This window comes from Psittacula echo, assembly GCF_963264785.1.
Source record: "Psittacula echo genome assembly, chromosome: Z".
Lineage (NCBI taxonomy): Eukaryota > Metazoa > Chordata > Aves > Psittaciformes > Psittacidae > Psittacula > Psittacula echo.
In genome coordinates this window covers 98,818,630-98,840,735 of record NC_137742.1, presented here as the reverse complement: position 1 = coordinate 98,840,735, position 22,106 = coordinate 98,818,630, and the positions used below count along the sequence as shown (strand labels likewise).

General features: G+C 37.1%; 1 protein-coding gene across 1 annotated transcript in view; it reads right to left on the bottom strand.

Moving 5' to 3' along the window:
• The window catches only part of WWOX (WW domain containing oxidoreductase), a gene marked incomplete at both ends in the record, with an annotated part of 524,546 nt that extends 508,744 nt beyond the window's left edge, over nt 1–15,802 (bottom strand). Inside the window, 4 exons of the mRNA XM_080638636.1 lie at nt 10,131–10,309; nt 11,471–11,528; nt 12,794–12,858; nt 15,696–15,802. Of these exons, the coding sequence (XP_080494762.1) occupies nt 10,131–10,309; nt 11,471–11,528; nt 12,794–12,858; nt 15,696–15,802 (409 nt within the window). The remainder of the gene's footprint in view (nt 1–10,130; nt 10,310–11,470; nt 11,529–12,793; nt 12,859–15,695) is intronic.
• Nucleotides 15,803–22,106: the final 6,304 nt, after the last annotated feature.

The following is a 22,106-nucleotide window of genomic DNA, read 5'->3' as shown; positions in this document are numbered from 1 at the left end:
AATTTCTTCTTGTGACCCTACTGCTTCGCATGGGTATAGTCACTATAAACTTTTTTGCTGGTAAGCCAAAAACACCATGGCCATTACCACACACCTTTAGGCTGTAAGTAGAGTTGACAGTACCTAAAGAAGTCATTAAATCTCAGAAGATACTGTCACTAGAAAACAGTATACATTTATAAAAATCTTCTGTCCTCATCATTAAATAAGCATTCAAAAAAAAACAATACAAATGTACAGACGAAACTACTCATAGAACTCTTGCAGCACAATTAGCTTTCAAAACACGAAGACACAAGATGATGCAGTGAGTCAGTTTTGTGTAGCAGTGAGACAGACTGAATCATGGAGGTCTTTTCATCTCTGGATCATGAAATACGCATCACATAACAAAAACCTTTATGAAATTAAATATTCCAAAAGACAGAAAGCAACGAAGTTATGTAGCAGCCCACTGAAAGTCTTTTCAACTTTCAAGTAACAGACAAGAAAGTAAGCACCACATATGAAGGTTCCTGTTCTATAAATACATTATTCCCTGCAAAAGAGTACCAGAAAGTACAACACAGGCATATAGCTCAATCCCATCCCTTATGAAAAGATTCCATTATAAGTAGTAATCATTATTGAACCTTTTACTCCAGATGTAATTTCTTACAAGTTACAACAAGTTTCACATGCATTATGAATTTCCGCCAAGGTTGATGAAGTTCAATAACTTGGCTAACCAACCATGTGTACTACTCATTACAGAAGTAATAAATAGATTCATCAAAATGGACATGAAAAAGCAGTATGAACATCTGACATCATTTTCAGCTTACTCAATAAGACAAATAAACTACAGAAGTCCAAAAGGACCTTTTAATATTTACAATATGTAACAAGTAGACAGTGGAGACTTGCGTAAAAAGCAGAGCGATATTACTATTCCACGGTATTAAGTCAGAGTTACAAAAGAGCAATGGCACTCATGGAAAACTCGATCATTATGACCTACCATAAATTTTCAGAATACAGCACTGAAAAGTAAAGAGAAGCTTTTTCTATTAACATTATTCACAGTTTGAAAATAATAGCTTTTAGTAGTTTTTGAATTGTTCAAAATACATCAGAACTTAATTCCTGACTGACAGCTACTACGCTCCTCCAACAGGATGAGTTAAAAGTTCCACCCCACAGTCACATTCCCCTTCACTAACTGCTTTTCTACACAAATTACCCACATAACATACCCTGGCCAAAAATATACTTCCTGTGAAATCTAGGCTCTCCTGGAAAAGCTCTGTACCCCCAATTCCCCAAAACCACTGGTACAACAAAATTCATGCCTGACGCAAAGTTTTAGACTTCCACAAAGAAAATACCTGGAGAAAAAAATAAAAAATAGTGAAGTGGAAGTTTGGTTTCTAAGGTGTGTTTAAGCGAACAAAACTCCTATACAGACACCAATACTTTTATGGTAGGGCTACTTGTGGTTTCAGGCAATGCATGCCAAGTTTGGTCCACAGCATGTAGATTACAGGAATTAAAAAATTCAGCATTTAATTTCTCAACATTACTTTTCCCATGAATTCTTCAGCAAGCAAGCAGTTTTTCCCTGAGGAGAATAAATGTCTGTTGAAGCCAGAGTAACAACATGAAACTGCAATACACAGCTGAATATACACAATACCAAACTGTATCAGCTGAAGGATAGTCATTTCTTCCCCTTCACCTTCCCAACCCAACAAAAACCAAACCTTCATTGCCACTGTTTCACTGGCGAAGGATGGCAAGAAAACAGTCCCTAAACAACACAACTGCGCTGGCAGAAGACCCTGCTGTAAAACTTGCATCTGCAAAATGATGTTTTTATTGGGTAACTTATTTCTCTCATGAGAGATTATTTTATTCTACCAGGGCAAGCCATACACACATTGACTGTATCCAGGCCAGCTGTGCTTTTCTGCCAATATACTGTGCTGCTTATAATAGTGGAACATGTGTTACACGGAGCCTAGAACTCACAAAAAAAAAATATATATATATCTCTATATCCATCAAGGAACAACTCTTTCATGCTTTTAAAAGCCCAATAAATACAGAAGTATCTCATGAAAACAATCTCTGGGACAGCTAGGACTTGGCCAAGAAAAATAATCCAAGGTTATATACTGCTGATCTTTCTGTCTGCCCCACAATAAGCTTTGAACCCAAACCTCCATAAATAATATCCACTTCAGTTCTCCACATGTGAAACACTTCCAGCATGAAAACATACAACCAGGCAAAGGCTGTAAGAGTTCATTCACCACAAGTTATGCAGGTTTAGCAAGAACATAAGAAGCATCTCCTTAGCAAAACCCCAGTTATTTCCCTTCTCCCTGCACCATCGAGCTACAATATAATTACAGACAGGAATTCTTCTGAATAACAACATGCAAAAGTTTCAACTTATTAATCCCCAGGAATTCATGCATTTTTGAACACTAATTTTGATTCAGCCAACAAACTCTTCACTAAATTGGGGAAAATGCTTAGATAGAAGTGAAAGACTATTCAAGAAGCATTGTCACAATCTTGTTCGCCCGTGTTGCATCCCTTCTTTCTGCTCTCATAATAACAAGTGATGTAAATAGGAGACAATTATTGGAAAGCAAACATGTTAGTTTTTATTCATCATAATAAAACACACCAAAAAGAAGCTTACACTTAAAAATCTTTGAGAAAATTTAACAGATTAATAGAATTGAGGGGAAAAAAAAAAAAAAAGCAGACCAAAAGCAGGCAGATGTATTTTCTATTAAAGATTATTTTCTCCAAAACTAACTATCCAGCAAACCCAGACAGATTATTTTTCAAGGCTGACAAAATTCAGGTGTTATGGCATAAGAAAAATTCCAAGATCATTCAAGATTATCATAAAGTGAATCTGAAACAGAGGACTATATTGAGCACTTCCTTAAGTGATGTCAGTTGTATAACCTTTAAATACTCTTTCATCTCAAAACAGTAGAGAGAAATTAGAAAATAAGCTTCATGCTTTCAAAGAAAAATGAGCACATTTTTCAAGGAAAATTTGCCATCTAGCTCAAAAATGGAGCCGAACAATTCCTTACTGACAGATTCAGACAAACATCTGTGGGCGTAGACCACCACACTCCATGCAATCCAGTGAAAGACAATGAACATATTTAAGACAGTCAGACTAATACTATTAAAATGAAAGACCTCAATGGTATTTGTAAGGGTCTGTTTTATTCCTCCCATACGATCTGAGTTTGACTTAAATGAGACCATTCACTGGTCTAATTAGGATTCAGCAAATGCTACCTTCCCTGTGAAGGCCAATAAAGCCAGCCTCGGGAAAAATGCTACGTTACCCACAAGTAATCTCAGTAACTTCTGGAACTAAAATGGTTCCCCATTTTCACAAAATTCTCTTTTCTGCAAGTACAAAGCAATCCATTTTTGATTTCTTAAGAAGTCAAGGTGTTCTTTTTCACCATACTTTTGCTATCCGTCTATTGCCAACAGATTTAGGGCACAGTGGTGAAAGCTAGCCAGCACCCATTAGAGACATTAAATGGTCTTCACAAGAAATTTAGATAATTTTTAAAAGTTTAATTTTGCTCCCCTTATGGACAGTAGCTTAAATAGCTATTACTCAAATAGTTATTACTCAATTGGCATAAGAAATATAATAAAGGTTAACCACACCTGCTCTGAAGATAAGAGTCTGCTTTTTAACTGCAAGAAAGAGTCACAACAAAACTCATACAAGAAGTGCTCAAAAACTACTTCACATCATACAGAAACCATAGCTCAGAAATCAGGAATTCAGAAATTTTGAAGCTATGCAATAATACATCCCACAACATCTCTCCATACTCCCAGAATAAAACAATTTTTCACTAGCTTCTGCCAGCATGAAGAACAAAAGCACGTAGTCAGAGCACAGCAGTCTGCACATGTATTATACTGTTCATGTGCAAGTTTACGTATATTTTTATGCTCCTTTGAAATAGAGAAAAAGGAAAAAAATTACAAAAAAAAACCCCTTATTTTTTAAAATAATAAAATTATGACAGGAAAAAAATAAGGAAGTCTTGGGATCTTTCTGAACTAATGCAAGCACTGTACAGTTACTGAGAGGCTCCTAGCTTTTCAATAGTTTCAAGTTCTATCTCCACCCTGATATCAGATCTTAGATGCTACTGATCCCAGAATTAACACAGTTAATCCCACATCCCAGACCCCTAAAACATTACTGGTTTTTTCCATTAAGGGAGACAGTATTTTCTAGTATTTTGAGAACAGCATGATTGAAGAGGGGTAGCCATTCTACATTGCTCACAGATGTAAAGTATTCAAATAATGTCCCATATGAGAGAGATTTCTGAATTAGGTGCAGATGATCCAGTGAAAGGAACATGATAAATTGCAGAGCTACGTAATTTGTATTTATCATGAAAGCACCACCATGTGTGAACAAAATCTAATCATCTACATGTTACCATGATGATTAATACAAAGCAAATTATGAAGTTACCCGTTGTCAAAACGTTACCTTGTACAGTTTTGCAATGTTCAGTTATGTTTCCATATGTGTATAAACCCTCACCACAAGCATCTATGACATTTGGTACTAGGAATACAGCTCATTAAATATACAATGTATTTCAAAAGCTTAAAACAGAGTTTTAGCTCTCTTTCTGTGATTTCATTTACCTGATCCTGAAGTACTGCCTGCATTAGTTTAAGGGGATGCAAATCAGCCATGGGCACAGCATAAATCAGTTCAAAAAGAAAAAAGGAAAGAATTTAGCTGCTAACTGTATTTTAGTAATTAAGAAGAAAAAAGGAGGTTGCTTTGCATTTCCTTGCTTTGTAAAAACCCATTTTAATAAAACATGTCACCTTCTGCTAAGATTTACTAATCATTTTTTAGTTGTAACTTAATCAGACTCGCAGAGTTCAAAAACCTGATATTTTACAGTCTAACTTACACCATTTCTTCTTACTATGTCGAGCTAGCTTTCACACTGAAAACAATATACTAAGAGTCATAAAGAGGAAGAAAAAAAAAAAAAAGCTATGAAAGGAATAAACTAGAACATTTCTGTTCATAATTTATAAATTAAAAGGACAGTTATTCAAAACAACTTTTTACAATCATAAAGCAGATGTTTATGATAAATTATAAGCATGTTTTCCAACCTTCTGCATCAGTATGACAGAAGTTTTAATACTGAAGTTCTGCACAAGAAATAAAAAAACACTACAAAAAGTATACACAGACCAAAAGCTCACTGAAGCAGTGACTTGTCTTTTAAGTACTGATTAACAGTACATAATTTTCCACTTTCCTTCTGACTAAGACCTCTTCATTTGTATAACAGTAAAAGTACCTGAAAAAAATAGAGAATTCAACCTAACCAAACATTCATCAACAATTATTTTGAAGAAATAATCTGAAACTTTTCATAATTATAAGATTACATGCTTCACTCTGAAAAACCTAAACAAAAAAAGCAAAATAAAAAGCCACGTTATGGCTGAAGCTTCTGGGTTTCATTCAGTATCAAAAAAATTAAGCTGTTTGTTCAGGGCATCCCTTATAGAAGCTATTAACAGATTTCTTTTGACCTTCATGCAGCATAAAAATTAGAATTCCAGTTTGAGCAATGATTTAGTTGTGATTATCAATACAATTTTGTGATAAAATCTTGGAAAAGTCTTAAGAAAAAGCCCACTTTGTGGAATCTGCCTGACTGCACAAAACATACACATTTTGCCCTTCCATAATGTACTGCAATACTACTTACATTTTGCTACTCATGCATAGTCTACCAGTCACAATAGGTTAGATGCAACTGCACCAGACACAGAAGACAGAACACACTGTAGTTTCAAGGTCATATAGATGTAGGAATCTTAAAAACAGATAGCAATATTTAAACAAGTCATACAAAATCACATTAGCTACACATCTGTCTCCTTAATATTAAAAACAAGTAATAAATTTTTTTACAATTGACTTGAGGAGATTGCTTACACATGCTTTTGAAAACACTACATCTCTTTATAAAATTATACCTAGATGAACAGATGACGTGCTTTTAAAAATTTTGAATTCTAGCCCTAACAATTAAGAACACAAACAACAAAATTACAGGAGAATTTACTAAAACCAGGAAAAGCACCAGGTCTCTTTTGTTTAGTGTATTCAAAGAGCAACACAGCCCTCTAGTGGAAACATTAGAATATAAGACTTCATTCACACAAGTATGCTAGGAAAGTATTTTCACTCTAACCTGACATTGAGACCTTTAAAACAGAAAAACAATGATCACGAAAATTGCACACTATCTTCAGCTCCTCACAGTGGACTAAGTCTTTCCGACTTGAAGTGAACAAACTGACAATTTACACTACTCATGTTTAAATGTAGACAGAACAATGAGTTTTTAAAACCAGAGGGATTCACACAATACAACTAAACTGTGCAGTAAGTCTGTCTTGCTTCTTTTTACTTGCTCCTGTACTGTGAATGAGAGTTATCTCAACTTCTACTGTGATTCTCAGACTAAAATTTTGATTGAGCTTAAAAAAGTAGATGAGAAAAAGATCCAAAGAACAGCTGGACTGCACTGTCAGAAGAAAAAGCTTCTAAAATAAAGAAAAAAAAAAATGGTTTTATGAATCATTCTTGATCTGCTATGATCTCTTTACATTTTAAGAACAGAATAATTCATTAACCTTTTCCAAGTTGCTAATGAAAACTAATGAAGTGTTTATAAATAGGGGTTTTTTTAGTACTTGCTTTCCTCACACACATGCTTTTTGCAGCAATTTTAAGGACTGAGTTAAGAAAGTGGGTATATAATCTGAGAGATTCTTACAGTTCATATGCCTAATCAAAAATGAAAAAAAAAAAAACCCAAAAAAACACCACATGGCAGATAGTTTCCCCATTCTACAGACATGTTAAGAGAATTAATGGCAATGAAGTAACAATGGAGAGGCCAGTAGGTGTGATACCACCAGAACTCAATCACTACTGAAGTCATCCAAAGCATTGCCTCTGAAATTAAGTAAGCATCTCTATTTTTCAGAAATTGAGATTTTTCAGCTGGCAAGATATGCTGGATTCCCTGTATTAGATTCACAAATGAAGTAAATTAACGTATCATTCCATCTTCATTGATCTGGTTTTAACTTTGCTATCTTAAAGCAGTGTATGTAGATGAATTGAAAAAAAAAAAAAAACCCAACAAAAAGCAAAACTGTTCATCCATCTTTCAATGGATTCTCAGCATTTTCCAAACTTTAACTTAAGCATTTCTGCATTTTGATAGACCACAGTCTACCAACTTACACCTTGATCTCTATCCTACCCATCTTGAAACAGAAAATCTGTCAACAAAAAACCAAACAACAAAAAAAAAGGATAAAAAATAGATACCATAAAGTTAGTTTCAAGTATGTTATTGAAACCAATTTTGACAACCATTAAACCATTAAAGGGTTGGGCAATTATTTTTCTTACATTATTAAGCACAAATGCTCAACAACTAATACTTTCTTTTTCAATAACTCCCTACTTACTGGACAGCAATATTTCCTGGGAAATATTTACACGTGATTCCTGAAGAAAGCATGTTAAGTTTCCTGAAAACACAGTAATTCTTTACCTCTCAAAATACTCAGGGAAGGAATTATTAGTGCTTTTAATCAATCTGTGTATTTTTGAGCTATGAACTACACAAAGTGGAACACTCCTAAAATAACTGGGGCATCAGCTCCAAAACTGGTAAGACTACACTTAAGCTAGCTAATTAGTATTTCCACAGTGTCCCAAAGAATTGTGTAGACATATTAAAGTTCACAGGGATCTCTACATTGCAATCCATTACATGACACTGACATGTTCAAGTCAGTTTGCCAAGAGTCACAAAGCACGGTTAAGAAAGCTAAGCCTGATACATTTTAAGGACTCAGACAACAGAGTTCCAAGCAAACTTGAAATTCTGCCAATTAATGGGACAAGAAGACTATTATCTGACCCCAAAGAAGGAGTATTCCCTCAAAAAAAACACCAAGGAGTCTGAACCTTGTTTTTCTCCATCAAGCATGTCAATCAGAAGTCCCAACTGAGACAAGCTCAGCTCTCATTATATCCTCTGTCAGAAACCCTTTGAGCTAGGACAGAAAAGGGCATAGCATATATCAGAAACATAAACCCTACAATTGCATTCTCCTTAATTCACACTCCATGGCAATTAGTATCAGACACAAAGCCTGGGACTATAGCAATACCACCTTCATCACGTATTTGCTACCATCTTCATCATTTTGGATTCCTTATGCACAAACCCAAGTCTTATTTCACTAGTGCTCCCACTCTTTTTAGCACGCTTCTGACCATGAGTGATATCCTGCCCTCACCTACTAACAGAAATCAAGAAAGTATACATGTGCATGTATACATATGTCTGTGCATATAGGTCACAAGCAAAGATTATCTGGTGCAAGGATATTGCTTTCTCACTTATGATCCATCCAGATTATAAACTAAGGGAGAAACAGGGGGAGGAGGAAATCTTGACAAAAGAATTATACATCTTGGAATAATTTTTTGCCATTTATGAAACACTTTCAGTTCACTCAGCAAGTCTGAATGGCAGCTCTTCTCCTGCTGAAAGCAAATCATTTGAGTCCAGGTAATTCTTATGTGTGCTGAGACTACACAGTTGCATACAAAGCAAATTGTCCTGCTGGATGCAACGTAAAGACATCCTGTACCAAGAATTTGGAACGTGCACCTTACAAGAAAACACAAATTCCTCATTGAGACAGGTAAGTACAACACTTGCTGCCCTAACTGTAACACCAATCTGTAGTAGCATATCATGCAATGACAGCAGGACGCATGCTTTTAATGCCTAAATACCAAGCCACAATAAAGCTGTAAGTTTTTCATCTGACTTTGGTGCGATAACACTCCTTAAAATAATTGAGAGGGAAAGACCAAGAGGATTTGGAGTGGTAAGTCCTGCTATTAACCCCTTTTCCAGAATGTCTCCAAGTTTTTCCTATGTCCTTATAAATGCACTTAAGTCAAGATCCTGCACTAAAAAGACCCCAAATATTTTGCATAAGGACTCTTTCAATATTGATATAATTCTACCACAAAGAAAAACCAAAAGCACAAAAGGGAACACAACAATAACAGCTACCTAAGATTAAGGTAGATCCCCTCATTTACAAAAAAAAAGTTCAAATTTAACACCAAACCACACCAGTGTTATGATATTTGTGGCTCCTCCACAAATCTAAGCCACAGAAAAAGACCTATCCTGTGCAGGCTGCTGACTAAAACTTCAAACAGCCTAGAAAATTAAGCTGGAGAAGAAATCCTGTCTTCTGAGAAGAAAGGCAGAGCATGTAAGCACTAAAGCTTTACTATAAAGCATAACAAAAGCAGCTAATTAGAATTTCTCACCTACTGTAGAAGTAATACTATGTAACAGATACCTAAACAAGCTGAGCATCTAAAAAGATTTGTGAACACACTGGAAAATACAACTAACGGGGATTTCAAAAGGTCATAAACGAATGTTTTTGCCCAGAAGGACCACTGAGTATGACACTCTGACACAAGCTCATCATCAAGTTGACCTGGAAATACTTTTGGAGATAAAATTCCGAGGCCTCCTTGGAAAATCTCTACCTGAGTTTACTTCCTGCCATTAAAAAGTTTTTTCTGAATACTTTATCTAAACTCCCGTGCAGCCATTCAAATATTACTGCTTGTCCTAGACACCGGGGCCATAAAAAGAAACTTCCTGTCCCTTTCACAGGCATCCTTTACATATTTAGGTAATGTAAAATGCCTCCATCAATACTTGTCTAGACAAGAATCAATCATTTCAGAACATGATGTCTTCCCTGTAGCTCTCCTCGAAGCTCCAAATTCTCCACACTTTCTTAAAAAGCAGTACAAAAACCTGAAGTTTTCTAACTAGACGGTTCATATGGAAATAATGCAAACCAAGTTTGAACATCAGAAGTACACAGCTATCTAAACAAAGTAGCCTGAAAGATAAAGATTGCTATATTTACCTTATGTAATCTTAACCTACCTATTCCTGAATTTGCTCCCGTGATTATAACCACTTTTCCACTCAAATCACGGCCCTGGAGTATTTCCATTGCAGTGCTGTTTCCATCATATTTTTGTCTAGTAGTAGGTTTTATTGGAGTATCTTCAACTGTAAAGGCCAGTCTTGGGTCAAGGTAGGTAGTTCGTTTGTTTATGTGGCTGCAAAAGAACATAAAAATTCAACTGCTTGGACCCTTCTGTACTCTGCACTGAGATTTTAAATGTATTTCAACCACTGTTCTGTACAATCCCAGTGGATTTCTTAAATTCCCAAAAATCCTTTTGTTAAAATGATCCCAATTGGTTTTTTTATCATCATATTCTCCCAGTTATAAGGTGTCCATTAATAATTGTATTCACATACTTCACAACGCTGTTCTGAACTCCATATGAACCCATGACAGAGAAAGCAGAATTTTGTCAAGGGAAAAATCTCATTATATTGAGAAAGATCATGTTCTCTTAGGAGCTCTGTAAAAGGGACCTACACTACTTCCTTGAAACAATATACCAATGAGAAATGTAGCTTAGTACTTCTTCCTCAAGCAACCAAAACCAAATAGCTTCACATCAGCTTAGCAAATGGCACAATTTAGGTCAGGCTCACCTTTCTGAAACAGAGTTTTCGTTTTTCTTTAGACAATTGTCAGAAAAAGACACTAAGCCACAACTTTCAGCCTTTAATTATAGTACAGAAGGACTACACTTACTATTTTAGCCTGAGAATATTCTTCATTCTGCCAAGCCAGTTTAAGATAACTACCCCAGTTTGACCCTGCCACTGATAGAGAAGGAAACATTCCCAGAATTCTCTTTCTTCTTCTGTGACCTTTCCTTTCTAAACATCTTTGCTAGCTCAATCCTTGTCTTCCTTCCTTTCTGTGCTTTACATCACAAGTGAGTCAGAGTTGCAGCAATTTTCTTTTCATCTTGTATTTTAAAGCACTACCGCAATGTTAATAATCAGTCATTAAGTTCCAGATATGTTTTTAAGGTTAGCACAGAGTTTATCCATAAAGGTATACAAACCAAATAAGCCCACATAAACAGTGACTAGCTCACATTTTGAGATGTGGATACCCAAGTTGCTTCACTCCAGCCCCCCACATTAGTAATTCTATGCACCTGAGAGAATTCAGAAAAACACCAATGAGTGTTTAGACACTGCAACAACTGTAATTTCTTCATATGGATTATAAAATTATATTTATTAACTTCTTTGTCTTTCCAGCTGATAGTCAGTGGTAACTCCAAAAGGCTACCCAACATGAAACACACTTCTGCTATTTGTCCACGTTCTACATTTTGACACATACTTACTCTACAAAATAGACTTGTCCGTTTTCATCAGTCTCCTGCTCCCATCCATATGGCAGACCTAGGAAGCATAAAATATTAACTTTTTCAGGTATATTCAGATTTGAAGTGATTTTTGGACAGATGTGGCAAAATTCTGCATTATTTCTGTAGGTAATGCAACTACCTGCTGCACTTGAATATTGTCACTTGAAAGAAGGATTGCTTCCCTAATCATGCACAATTGCTCTCTAATAAAAGTACAACATACAGGAGGTCTGGTACAACTGTAATAACTAGAATATGAAGTATAATCTAAAAATTATTTATAAACATTATTCCATGTTATAGCACAAACCAGCAAAATGTAAACTTGCTTCCTACTACATACACATGTCTATACTGCATACAGTTTAGCTACCCCTGAAAGTAAATTGCAAAAACACTGAACTAAGTGTAGAAAAAGTTATGTGTAACACATACCAGTAGCTGGAAGATCAGAACTCTCAAGTGGGTATGGGACAAGTTAAATCAAAGCTAAATGATTCTATGAATCTATGAAGTTGCAAGGACAGATAAAAGAAAAAAATGACAGATCTTCACAAAATAAATTCTTATATATATAAGACCTTACAGAAGTACTTTACAAACAGCATTCCCAGTATTTCTAATCCTGGCTGAAAAGTATTCATTTGTAATTCAGTTGGCTCAAAATCTAGTGAAAACATTTCAGTTATAGTCACATTACCAATGCCAAAAGAAGTATGGTTTGCCAACATTATAATACACCTACATACACCATACAAATGCTTCTGGGAAGATCTAATTTAAGGCACTGATCAAAGGCCCTTTAGAAGTCATTTACCTTTGGAACTGTCCTGCAACACTGGCTGTCTCCTCATCTGGCACAAGCTTTCAGTTGAGTTGGGGAAAATAAATAAAATTAAACTAATGTGACTTTCTTCTGTGCCAGAAATATTCTTTGATGACTATAATCCAACTATAAATATTACCTGATGGACACCAGGAAATCAGAATGCAATCAGAGAATCCCACCCTCATATAGTCAATGCTTTACATGCCACAGTAAAACAATCCTTTTATCCTGGAATTAGTACTTCGGCTTTATGGAGCAATACAAGAAAGCCATAAAATTGCAAAATGATCACTCTACACAGACATTATCACACAGGTAAAACCCCACTGAAGTCATTTTGCTGTATTTTACAAGCTCAGTTTGCCTAGGTGATGAGTGTCAACTAGATCAAAATGAGACCTAGTTCCTGCACAAACGCCAACTGACATTTGTAACATAACTTCAGTTTGTTACAAAAGCTTAACACAAACCTCCTGCAACACGCTTCCTCTTCCCAGACTTGGGATGTTCCCATTGTGTTTTTTCTTCCAGATGGCTGTAGGAAAAGGAAAGTTTAAGATATTAAAAAATTGCCTAATAATTCTTCTGACGTAATACAAAGGCTTTCTTTTCATACTGTGAACATTAACTATTTTTTTAAAATACTTGGCTTGTCTGCCACAAAAAAAGAAACATGTCAATCTCTCGTTTAAGAAAGGTCAAAACTGCAGTTAGAAGTCATCAGGCTTCCATATTGCCACAGTTCTGAAAATAACTAACAAGAGAGCATAGGAGTCTATAAAAATTCAAATGAATGTCTGACTTCCAATCTAAGTTTTGTTGCTTGATAAGAAAGAACCCCAAAAGTCATTCAAGAATAGCATCAACAAAGAATAACATCAACAGACTCAGAAAATTTCTTAAACAGATGGTGATCCTTGACAGGAAAAAGGAAGAAAAAAAAAAATTATCAGAAATTAGTAGAAATATCAGAAATTTTTCAAATCACAAAAGCACCTTTCTACAAGTTTTGTCTAATAATACTGAATTGCAAGCTATGAAGTAAACAAGTCTGGATTTCTACATGAACAACTGCAGCTTTAGACAAACAAGTTTATCCAAAGGCCTTGACTATTCATTTAAAATGGGCGATAATGGCATAATCTCTTATAATTTTGAGATTTTATTCACTTACATCACTCTAAGAGAATTAATATACTCTGTCATAAGGTTTTCTGCACTACAGGCTAATAAAGTGATGTACACATAAACAAGGTCTTAAAATACTCAAAGTGCTGAAATCAGGTTGGATATTATCTTTTATTAAATATTTTAAAATAACCAAAAATCAGGCATTATTTGAGAAGTGTCCAAATTAACAGCTGCCTAAGTATGAAATATATACTGACAGCATTATTGATTAACTACAGATATAGTACCAGCAATTTGCACACAACATAAGCAAATTTTCCTTCTTATAATAACCACATAGTTAGCCCACAGTGACAGTATACTGTATTACAAGAATTAGCTGATGGGCTGAGGTTAAATAAGTATACATGTGTGACCTGCAGTGGCACCTGAACTTCAGGACACTCATATGCTAAAGACACAAGATCCTAAATTACTCCTGTCTGACGAGAGATACCAAACTACCATAGCTTGACAAATGCACTCCCAGCCACTTTCAGTACTTGACTGTATGCACACTTCACTCAAAGACCTTGAAAAGTCTTAAACCAAAGTAATCCTATTCCAGCTAGGTTCAAAGCTCATATTGTTGATAAGGATTAAAAAAAAGTATCCAGAATATGCAGAGGTATCAAAGATACAGAGCTCATTTTAAAGGTAGCAGCAGCATAACACCTCTTTGTGTCAAGTATTTTTCAGACACATTGGGCAAGACTGTCAGGCAGTAAAGACATATTAACGTCATGTCATTACATTAAATTGAATAAGTTTCATAACAGTTAAAAAACAGACCTATTGAACTAATTGCTTCTGTAAAAAGTACTCACGGTAGCATTATTATTTTGTAGGTTTGCTACTTTCAACAAGTGATTGTTTTCTGAAACAGCTTTTGGAGTCAAGGAAATATAGAGAAGTTTGACCTGAGGAAAACAAACCTCTAGAGCTAATCTGCAGTGTTTACAAAGTTCAGGTAAACTAAAACATTCTGTCCAGTGCTTGTAAAGCAGAACTTAGGAGGAAGATGCCAACCCATCACAGGTCAGAAAGCACTACACTTTTCCCCCTTCTTGTGGGATGGAATAAATCCTGCAACTTTAGAGAGACTCAAACAAATTTCAAGAGGAACACAGCTATGGAAACTACAAAAGAAAAGAAAAAAAAAAAAAATATATATATATATTCCACTAATTTAGTCAGCCTTATGGTCCATTCCCTTCTGTTATCACTGGGGATGCAGTCATTTTCAGAGTGGCACAAGCAGATGGTGATAAACACAATTTTTTATCTCTTGTCAAAGGTGTGGTATACTAAAGAGCTGGAGGAGAGCATATATAGCTTTTAACTTCCACCATACCTGTCTTTCCTCTATTCCTATGAGGAGGAAAACTAAGCAAGCTACAATATCGTGCAAGTCTCAACCTCCCATATGTATAAAGATTCATCAATCAGGGACTGCAGTGACAAGACAAGGAGGAATGGGTTTAAACTTAAACAGGGGAAGTTCATGTAGATATAAGGAAGTTCTTCATTGTGAGGGTGGTGAGGCACTGGAACAGGTTGCCCAAGGAAGTTGTGGCTGCCCCATTCCTGGCAGCCTTCAAGGTCAGGTTGGACGGAGTCTTGGACTGCATGGTCTAGTGTGAGGCGCCCCCGCCCATGGCAGGGGGCTAGGAATAGATAATCTTAAGATCCTTTTCAACCCAAACCATTCTGTGATTACCCACGGAACCACTTAGCGAAGTGCAACAGCAGCAGCCGTGTGACAGCTCGCTGCTGCACCAGGAGAGGCCAGAGCCGCTCCAGCAGTGTTCCCAACAGGAGGAAGGGGATGCTGTGGCTCTGTTCGGCGGCGGTCAGCATGGCACAGGCCCTCCTGTCCGCTCCCCTCAGCTCCTTCGGCGGGCACCCGTGGGGTTCCGCCCGGGAGGACGGCGCTGGGAGAGCCCAGCCCACAGTCAGCGTTCCCTGGAGCCAGGAGTGACCTCCGTACGCGGAAACCGAGTCACACGGAGACCGGTCCCGCCACCCAGCCCTGCCCCTGCCTTAGCCCCAGCTCGCCGCTGTGGTACAGCGCGGGAAATGACGGCTCCTGCCCCTCCGGCCCCCACGCTGAGGGGCAGCAGCGGCGGCTGCACGGATGCTGCTCCAGGGGGAAGGCGCGGGCGGTCAGAGGGCTAAGGCCAGCTCGCCCCGCTCCCTTACTTGGCGTAGTAGACCCAGCCGTCGCGGGTGGTGCGCTCCTCCCAGCCCGGCGGCAGCTCCTCCTCACTGTCGGTGTCCTCCAGCCCCGCGTACTTCAGCGCCGCCATTGGGACGGGAACCCCGCGCACACCCACGCCGCCTGCCCGCGGCCTTGTGCCGTACCGCCCCTTCCGGTGGGCCCAGCCAATGGTGCAGCGCGGTGGCCCCGGGGCATCATGGGAAGTGTAGTCCTTAAGGGGGCCTGAGGCCGTGGCCTCAGGCTGGAGCAACCGCGGGGTTTACCTGTTTCTCTGAGGTTTTAACTACTAACAAGTGCAGGGCTGTGTTGACATCGTCACGGGTGGCACAAGAATCTCATGTTCCCAGCCTCTATGAACACCGTGAGGCCCAGGAAGTGATGAGAAAAGAACTGTTCTTTAAGCAATAGTTGTCACCTCCTGGTCTCTGGGATGAGACTCTCCTTCATAGCCATGTTAGACAGAGCTCCTCGGTGTCTGCTTTGCTGGTTGAAGAAAGACATGACTAGAGAGAGGTACCTCACAGCGGTGGGAGGCTGCAGGCTGCTTCACCTGCCCCTGGCAGAACCTATGTCATCTGGACACATAAACACAGCCAAATACAAAGACTGAGGTGTCCCAGGTCAGTAAGCTTCCAGTAACCCGCACTGAATCCTGGCCTGGCCTCTGAAGCCCGGTCAGTCCACCGTGCAACTGTGACAGATGAAGTACCTCGTGTGTTACCATTACTCATCTGACAAAGTATACACCTGACCTACCTTAGTGCTTTTGGTACCGTACTTGTTTGCTAAACATACTCGTATTTATTTATATAACCAAACCGGCTCTTGGCATTTGTGATAGCATCTTCCCATCGTAGTGCTTCGGCAGGTGTTTTAAGCTGTGCTGGGCAGAGCCTGTAATCACTGAGTACTACACCAGGTGGCAGTGCAAGCCCACGTATGCAGTAGAGCGCTCTGACTCCTTTGGGTAACATTTTCATGCACTGTTTGAGACACTGACCTATATGGCTCACTCACTCCCTACTAATGGCATGCATATCTGTCTCTTGGAAAAGCAGCCTGTGCTTTTTTCTGCCTTGCTGTTCCCATCCGTTTTGCATGTTCCTCTGAGGAATTACACCTATTAAATTATCTCCTTCTAGAAATAAAACCTCATGCATCATCAACAGCCAGTTTTCATTAGAGTATTACTGGGAGTATTTTAAAAAGGCTATGACCATACTTTCTTGGGTAAACATGTGGTATAGGAAACTCCAGTGACGTGCTCATTTCTAGTCCAGGGAGCTGCTGGAATACTCCATAATTGACCAAGTGGAGAGATGTGCCATGTCTCAAGAAAATAAATTGATTAGGTCAATATTTGAAGTGCAGAAAAGGAGCATTTATCCAGCAGTAATACTGTAGGAGAAGGTAGTTGTTAGTTATCTTCCTGTTGCAGTCTGTTAGTATTCAGTCTCCAGCGTTCGTGACTTGCGTTTAGTGAGAATGTGGAAATCATTTGTCTGACAGTACTAGAATAATATGAAACCACATGTCCTATAGGTTTATGTTGTTTTCAGTGCAGTTTCAGTTTTTACAAAAATATCTAAGTACCCCTACACTTCCCTCTGAAAATTCATGCTCAATTGAGACTCTAACAGTTATGATCTATAGTTTCACAAATATTTCTTCCCCTCTACTTTTAACCACTTCCCTCTTTTCAAGAAGTTTCTACTGGGAGGGAGGGAAGGAGGGGAGGAAACTCACAACTTTTGACAATTTGGTGACTTCTGTTTTTTACTTAATTGTTTCAAAGAATGTTAAAATTAAACCAGGTATTTCAATTTTAAATGGAAGACTTACTCTCTTTCAGAGGTCAGATAAATCTTTACCCATCTTTCCAAGTTTTTACATCAATTATCTATGTATCTTACCACTTAATCCAAATCAAGGATCTTCATGTGGACGTATGAGATTAAGGTATGATTTCAGTGAGCATCTACACAAGTTCAGGTTTCTGTCCGGTTGTACTAAGTTGCAGAACTAGTTCTGTTAGGTTTCTTAAATGGCAGAAAGCAATGGCCATGATTTCTGCAAAAGCAGGACTGTAACTTTAGGACGGGAGACAGAGGCCTGTAACAGTTTTGCCACAAATTAAAGCACTTTTTTCAGATCTTAAAATTATAGGATTAACAGAGTCTTCCTTCTTATAATTTCTTCCCCATCAGCTGTCTGTTAGGAAAGCAAGAAATCATATATAAACTGACTGGGTGTACGCACTTATCTTTAAGGTATACAGTATGCCCATTTTTCTGGCTGTTTGTGTGGGTTTGCTTGGGGTTTTGGTTGGTCTTTTGGTAGTAGCTGTTGTGTAAAATTACTATCTTATTGCACTGCGGAAAAAGGATGGATCTCTGTATTATTTCAGGGACCTCAGCCATCATGTTCATTCAGGCAGGGTAGTAAATAATCCATTCTGCTTAAAATCTTCTGTCACTTCTTTTCAGAGTTGTATTTTGCAAATAGTGTTTCAAAGATATAATTCCAATCCATTGCTGCAGCAATCCTGTAAATTAATTCTTCTGATGGTTCTAAGCCTCAGAGACCAAGATTAATTCCACAGCTGCCAGAAAGCGGATAAATTGAAATGAGAAGATGTTTAGAAATGGTTGTTGATTTCACAATAACATAAATGTCAATTAGAATCCTAATCTCATTTTTTGTTAGCTATACTTTATACCATCAAAATCAAATGTATTTGTTTAGCTTCTCCATAAGAAACATTGACAAATTTGGTCATATAATTATACTGGCAAGCCTAAGGCAGCAAAACCTTAACATTTCTTTAACATTAGTCACAGGCTTATATGCTTTGCTGAATCATGGCTGTTGTCTGTCAACAATCTCAGTACTGATTTACCTGACAAGAATTCGGGCACTAACAATTATGTAAGAAGAGAAAAATAATTGTAACATTGCAAAAGCATCCAGATGACACAGCAAAAAGTCGATTCGACCCTTTAATAGAGTATGTGTCTAATTGTTATAAGTCATGATTCAGGAATATGACAAAAATCTGAGCAGCCCTCTGTTCATAATTTTTCAGCAGCTGCCAAAACATGTTTACATAGACTACAGCTGATTCTTTTCAGGTGAAAATTCTGTCTCCGTGACTCATGCCTTTCTTACCTCAGCATTACATGCAAGCAGTGTAGTCTTATAAGGCTATGATTTTAATCCACTGGGACATGATAAATGAATGTTTGAGCTACTGCCTAGTGTGAATGTGCCATATCCTTCAAGTGAACAAATTAATTTTTTTTTTTTTTTTTTTTTTTTTTTTTTTTTTTTTTTTTTTTTTTTTTTTTGGTGGAGTTAAACTCAGCTTTCCATTAAAACGTTTACAAGGTCACTTCTGACTTTCTTTCAACTTTTAAAAACTGTGTAAACTCTTTAAATCCCTGATTTTTTTACCCAAGTTTATTTTTAGAAATATCTATAATTTTACCGTCCTTCCTTACAAATAATAACACCATTTTCAACACACTTGCAAAGTTAATTGGATTCAAATAAACATTGTTGTTGATGATTTTCTTGTTTCCTCTGAAAGCAACATAAAGAACATCTGGCATATGGAATCTATCTATTAAACCTCTGTAGCAACTGCAGAATTCAAATCCCATTAATAAATGTTTGTGTCTTTTTTTTTTTATTGTTATATTTCCAAAAAAAACCAATATAATAACAAGATGCAAAAAAACCCTGTGGAATAGAACTGTGCCTTGAAGCAACCTCAGATAGGCCATATTTGAATATTGTTAAGTCCACATTTACTATTTAATTTAATATTCATTTGTGGAAATTAATGCGTAGGGTGACACTAGATGTCCTTACATTCAAATTCTGATATATTATTAATAGAAATATTAAACTTGTTCAACATGATTAAAAAACTAATGGTAGGAAGCTACATTTAAGCTCTTTGGTAAAAATACCATGAAGAGCAAGAGTTTGCCTTTTTGTTCATTATTCAGGAAAGAACTTTCTGTCACTCTCCAGAAGCAAACCTTTACCACTGCAAAATAGTAAAAGTCAAATAGTCAAAAAGATAAGGCAGAGTTCAGCCAAACTTTCAGCTCATGTATCTGTTTTTTTTTCAAGAACTTATAAGTTTTTGCCTTATAGACTGATATTTTTTCATGCTGCTTGTTTCTGTCTAAGCTTTGAGTATCCTTAGCCTTGAGTGCTCTGGTTCCACCAGTAATGGCACTGACAAGGAAAAACACACTGATAATAAAGGATTTCCTTTCTTGCATGTTGCATGATCAAGAGGTTTCTTTTTTTTCCATATCTTTATATGTACATTGGCATGAAAAAAAGCCTGCAAGATAAATTCAAAACTTAGCAATGTCAAGATTCACCATTCTGCCACCTTCTTCTGCAATGACATTGATCCCCTCATTGATAGCAGGTATAAACCTCCTGTGAGATACCATATCTCAGTTAGTCTCTTACACTGGATGTGACACAAAGTTAGTTCGTTCACCCTGGATTCTATACCCATCTTGGAGGTATTGAGAGATTGATGAAATATTCTTTATAAGCTGGTTAAAAAAAAAAATAAAAAAATGAACAAACAACAGTCAAGCCTCGCTAGGTACAAACGCCATATTTGAACATACAGAGCAGTATTTACTCACACCTACTAAGTAATTATTCATCTTCCAGGCTGCAAAATTGGACACTGATAAGCTAGGGAAAAAAAAGGAAGTGGAAGTCAGCTATCTAAACTCCTTTAAACATTTGGCTTTAATTGCTTTGCACAAACAAGAAAGTAATTAGTGGGACAACAGATTAATGGTAGAGTTCTTATACCTCAGTGCAATGAACACTTTAATCCACTTTTGGTTTTACAATCTTTCTCTGAGTTCAGGGATACTACCCACACATCTGAGGTTAAACATGGTAATGTTTGCAGCATCAGACCTGGAAGGTCTAGCAGAATATCTGGTTCATTTTGTTTTTGTTAGTACATCTGCTATCTGAAGCAATGGTGAGAAAGCTAGATTATGCCTATGCAAAATTACTGGAAGAAGAAGGGGAATCACCAGTACATTCTAAAATGAAGATGAGAGTTGATATTTGACCACAGACATGAAAAAGTTTTCATTCTGAGAGATTTAAAACCATTCAGATGGTTTGTCTGTAATTACTCAAGAGAATTCAAAGAGATGGAGCATGACTAAAAGAAAATACAAGAATCATTATAACTGTTTATAAATATTAATCACCAGCACCCTTTCTTAATCAAATTAGTTGTCACTTCTGATTAATATCACTTTTAACGAGCTTCCTCACACTCATAACAATCAATGCAGTGCACACCCAATTAATACAGTTCAAACACAGTTGTTGTTTGAACTAAACTCTAGCATTTTTCTTAGAAAAATTGTTCTCTTCTGAAATTATTTCAGTACAATAGCCCATAGTAACTAAATAACTGCATGCTTGCTCCTTGATCTTGCAGGCTAGTGACCAGGACTCTCTTATTTATGAAAGCAACTCATTAGACATAAGTATGAGCACCGATAATATGCAATCACTTTACAGCACTATAAAAGAAAAGGTATTTAGATATAGGATCAAGAAGATCAAATAGAAAAGATTTTATCTCCACTAACCAAAGTATTCTAATCCATATCAAACTGCCAGAAGAAGAACAGAATTGCTACAAATAAAAATGGTATTTTTGATAAATTTTCAAAAATATTGCAGTGGATTTTTTTTCATGGGCTGACTGCTGAATTATGTCAAGACAAAACAGGACTTATTTATCAGAGAAGTTAGTGCAATATGGACTGCAGTAAATTTATCTTGCTTTAACTATTGATAACTGACAGTGACATTTCACTTATGAAAGATATGAATCCAACTTATATTTTAAAGGAACGTTACTGTGTGATGCATTTGCATGAAGAAGTGTTGCAAGTTCTTCTACACCCCCCTCTCAGTTACCTTTGGATGACCGTACACTGTTTATCTGTTTAAATATCTTGCTTTTGTTTCCTTCTCTCTCTGAATCTCTACTGGTCATACCAGTGAAGCACATCACATCTGGCTTGTGGTAATAACTATTTCCTTGGTAAGACTCTGGGAATTCTTCCTCAATGAGTGTTACATGCAATCCTGTAACGGCGTTTCAAGCTGTCAGACAGAACTTGATTCTAAAGGTGCTTCACCAGGTAGCTCAGGCTATCCTGCTTGGTGTGAATGACACTGTACCTCTTAGAAAAAAATTAATGAATGCAAGGAAAAGGGACAAAATGTCTAAATTCATCTGGATCTCACTCACATTGCACATAGAATCATAAAATCATAGAATCAACTAGGCTGGAAAAGAGCTTTAAGATCAT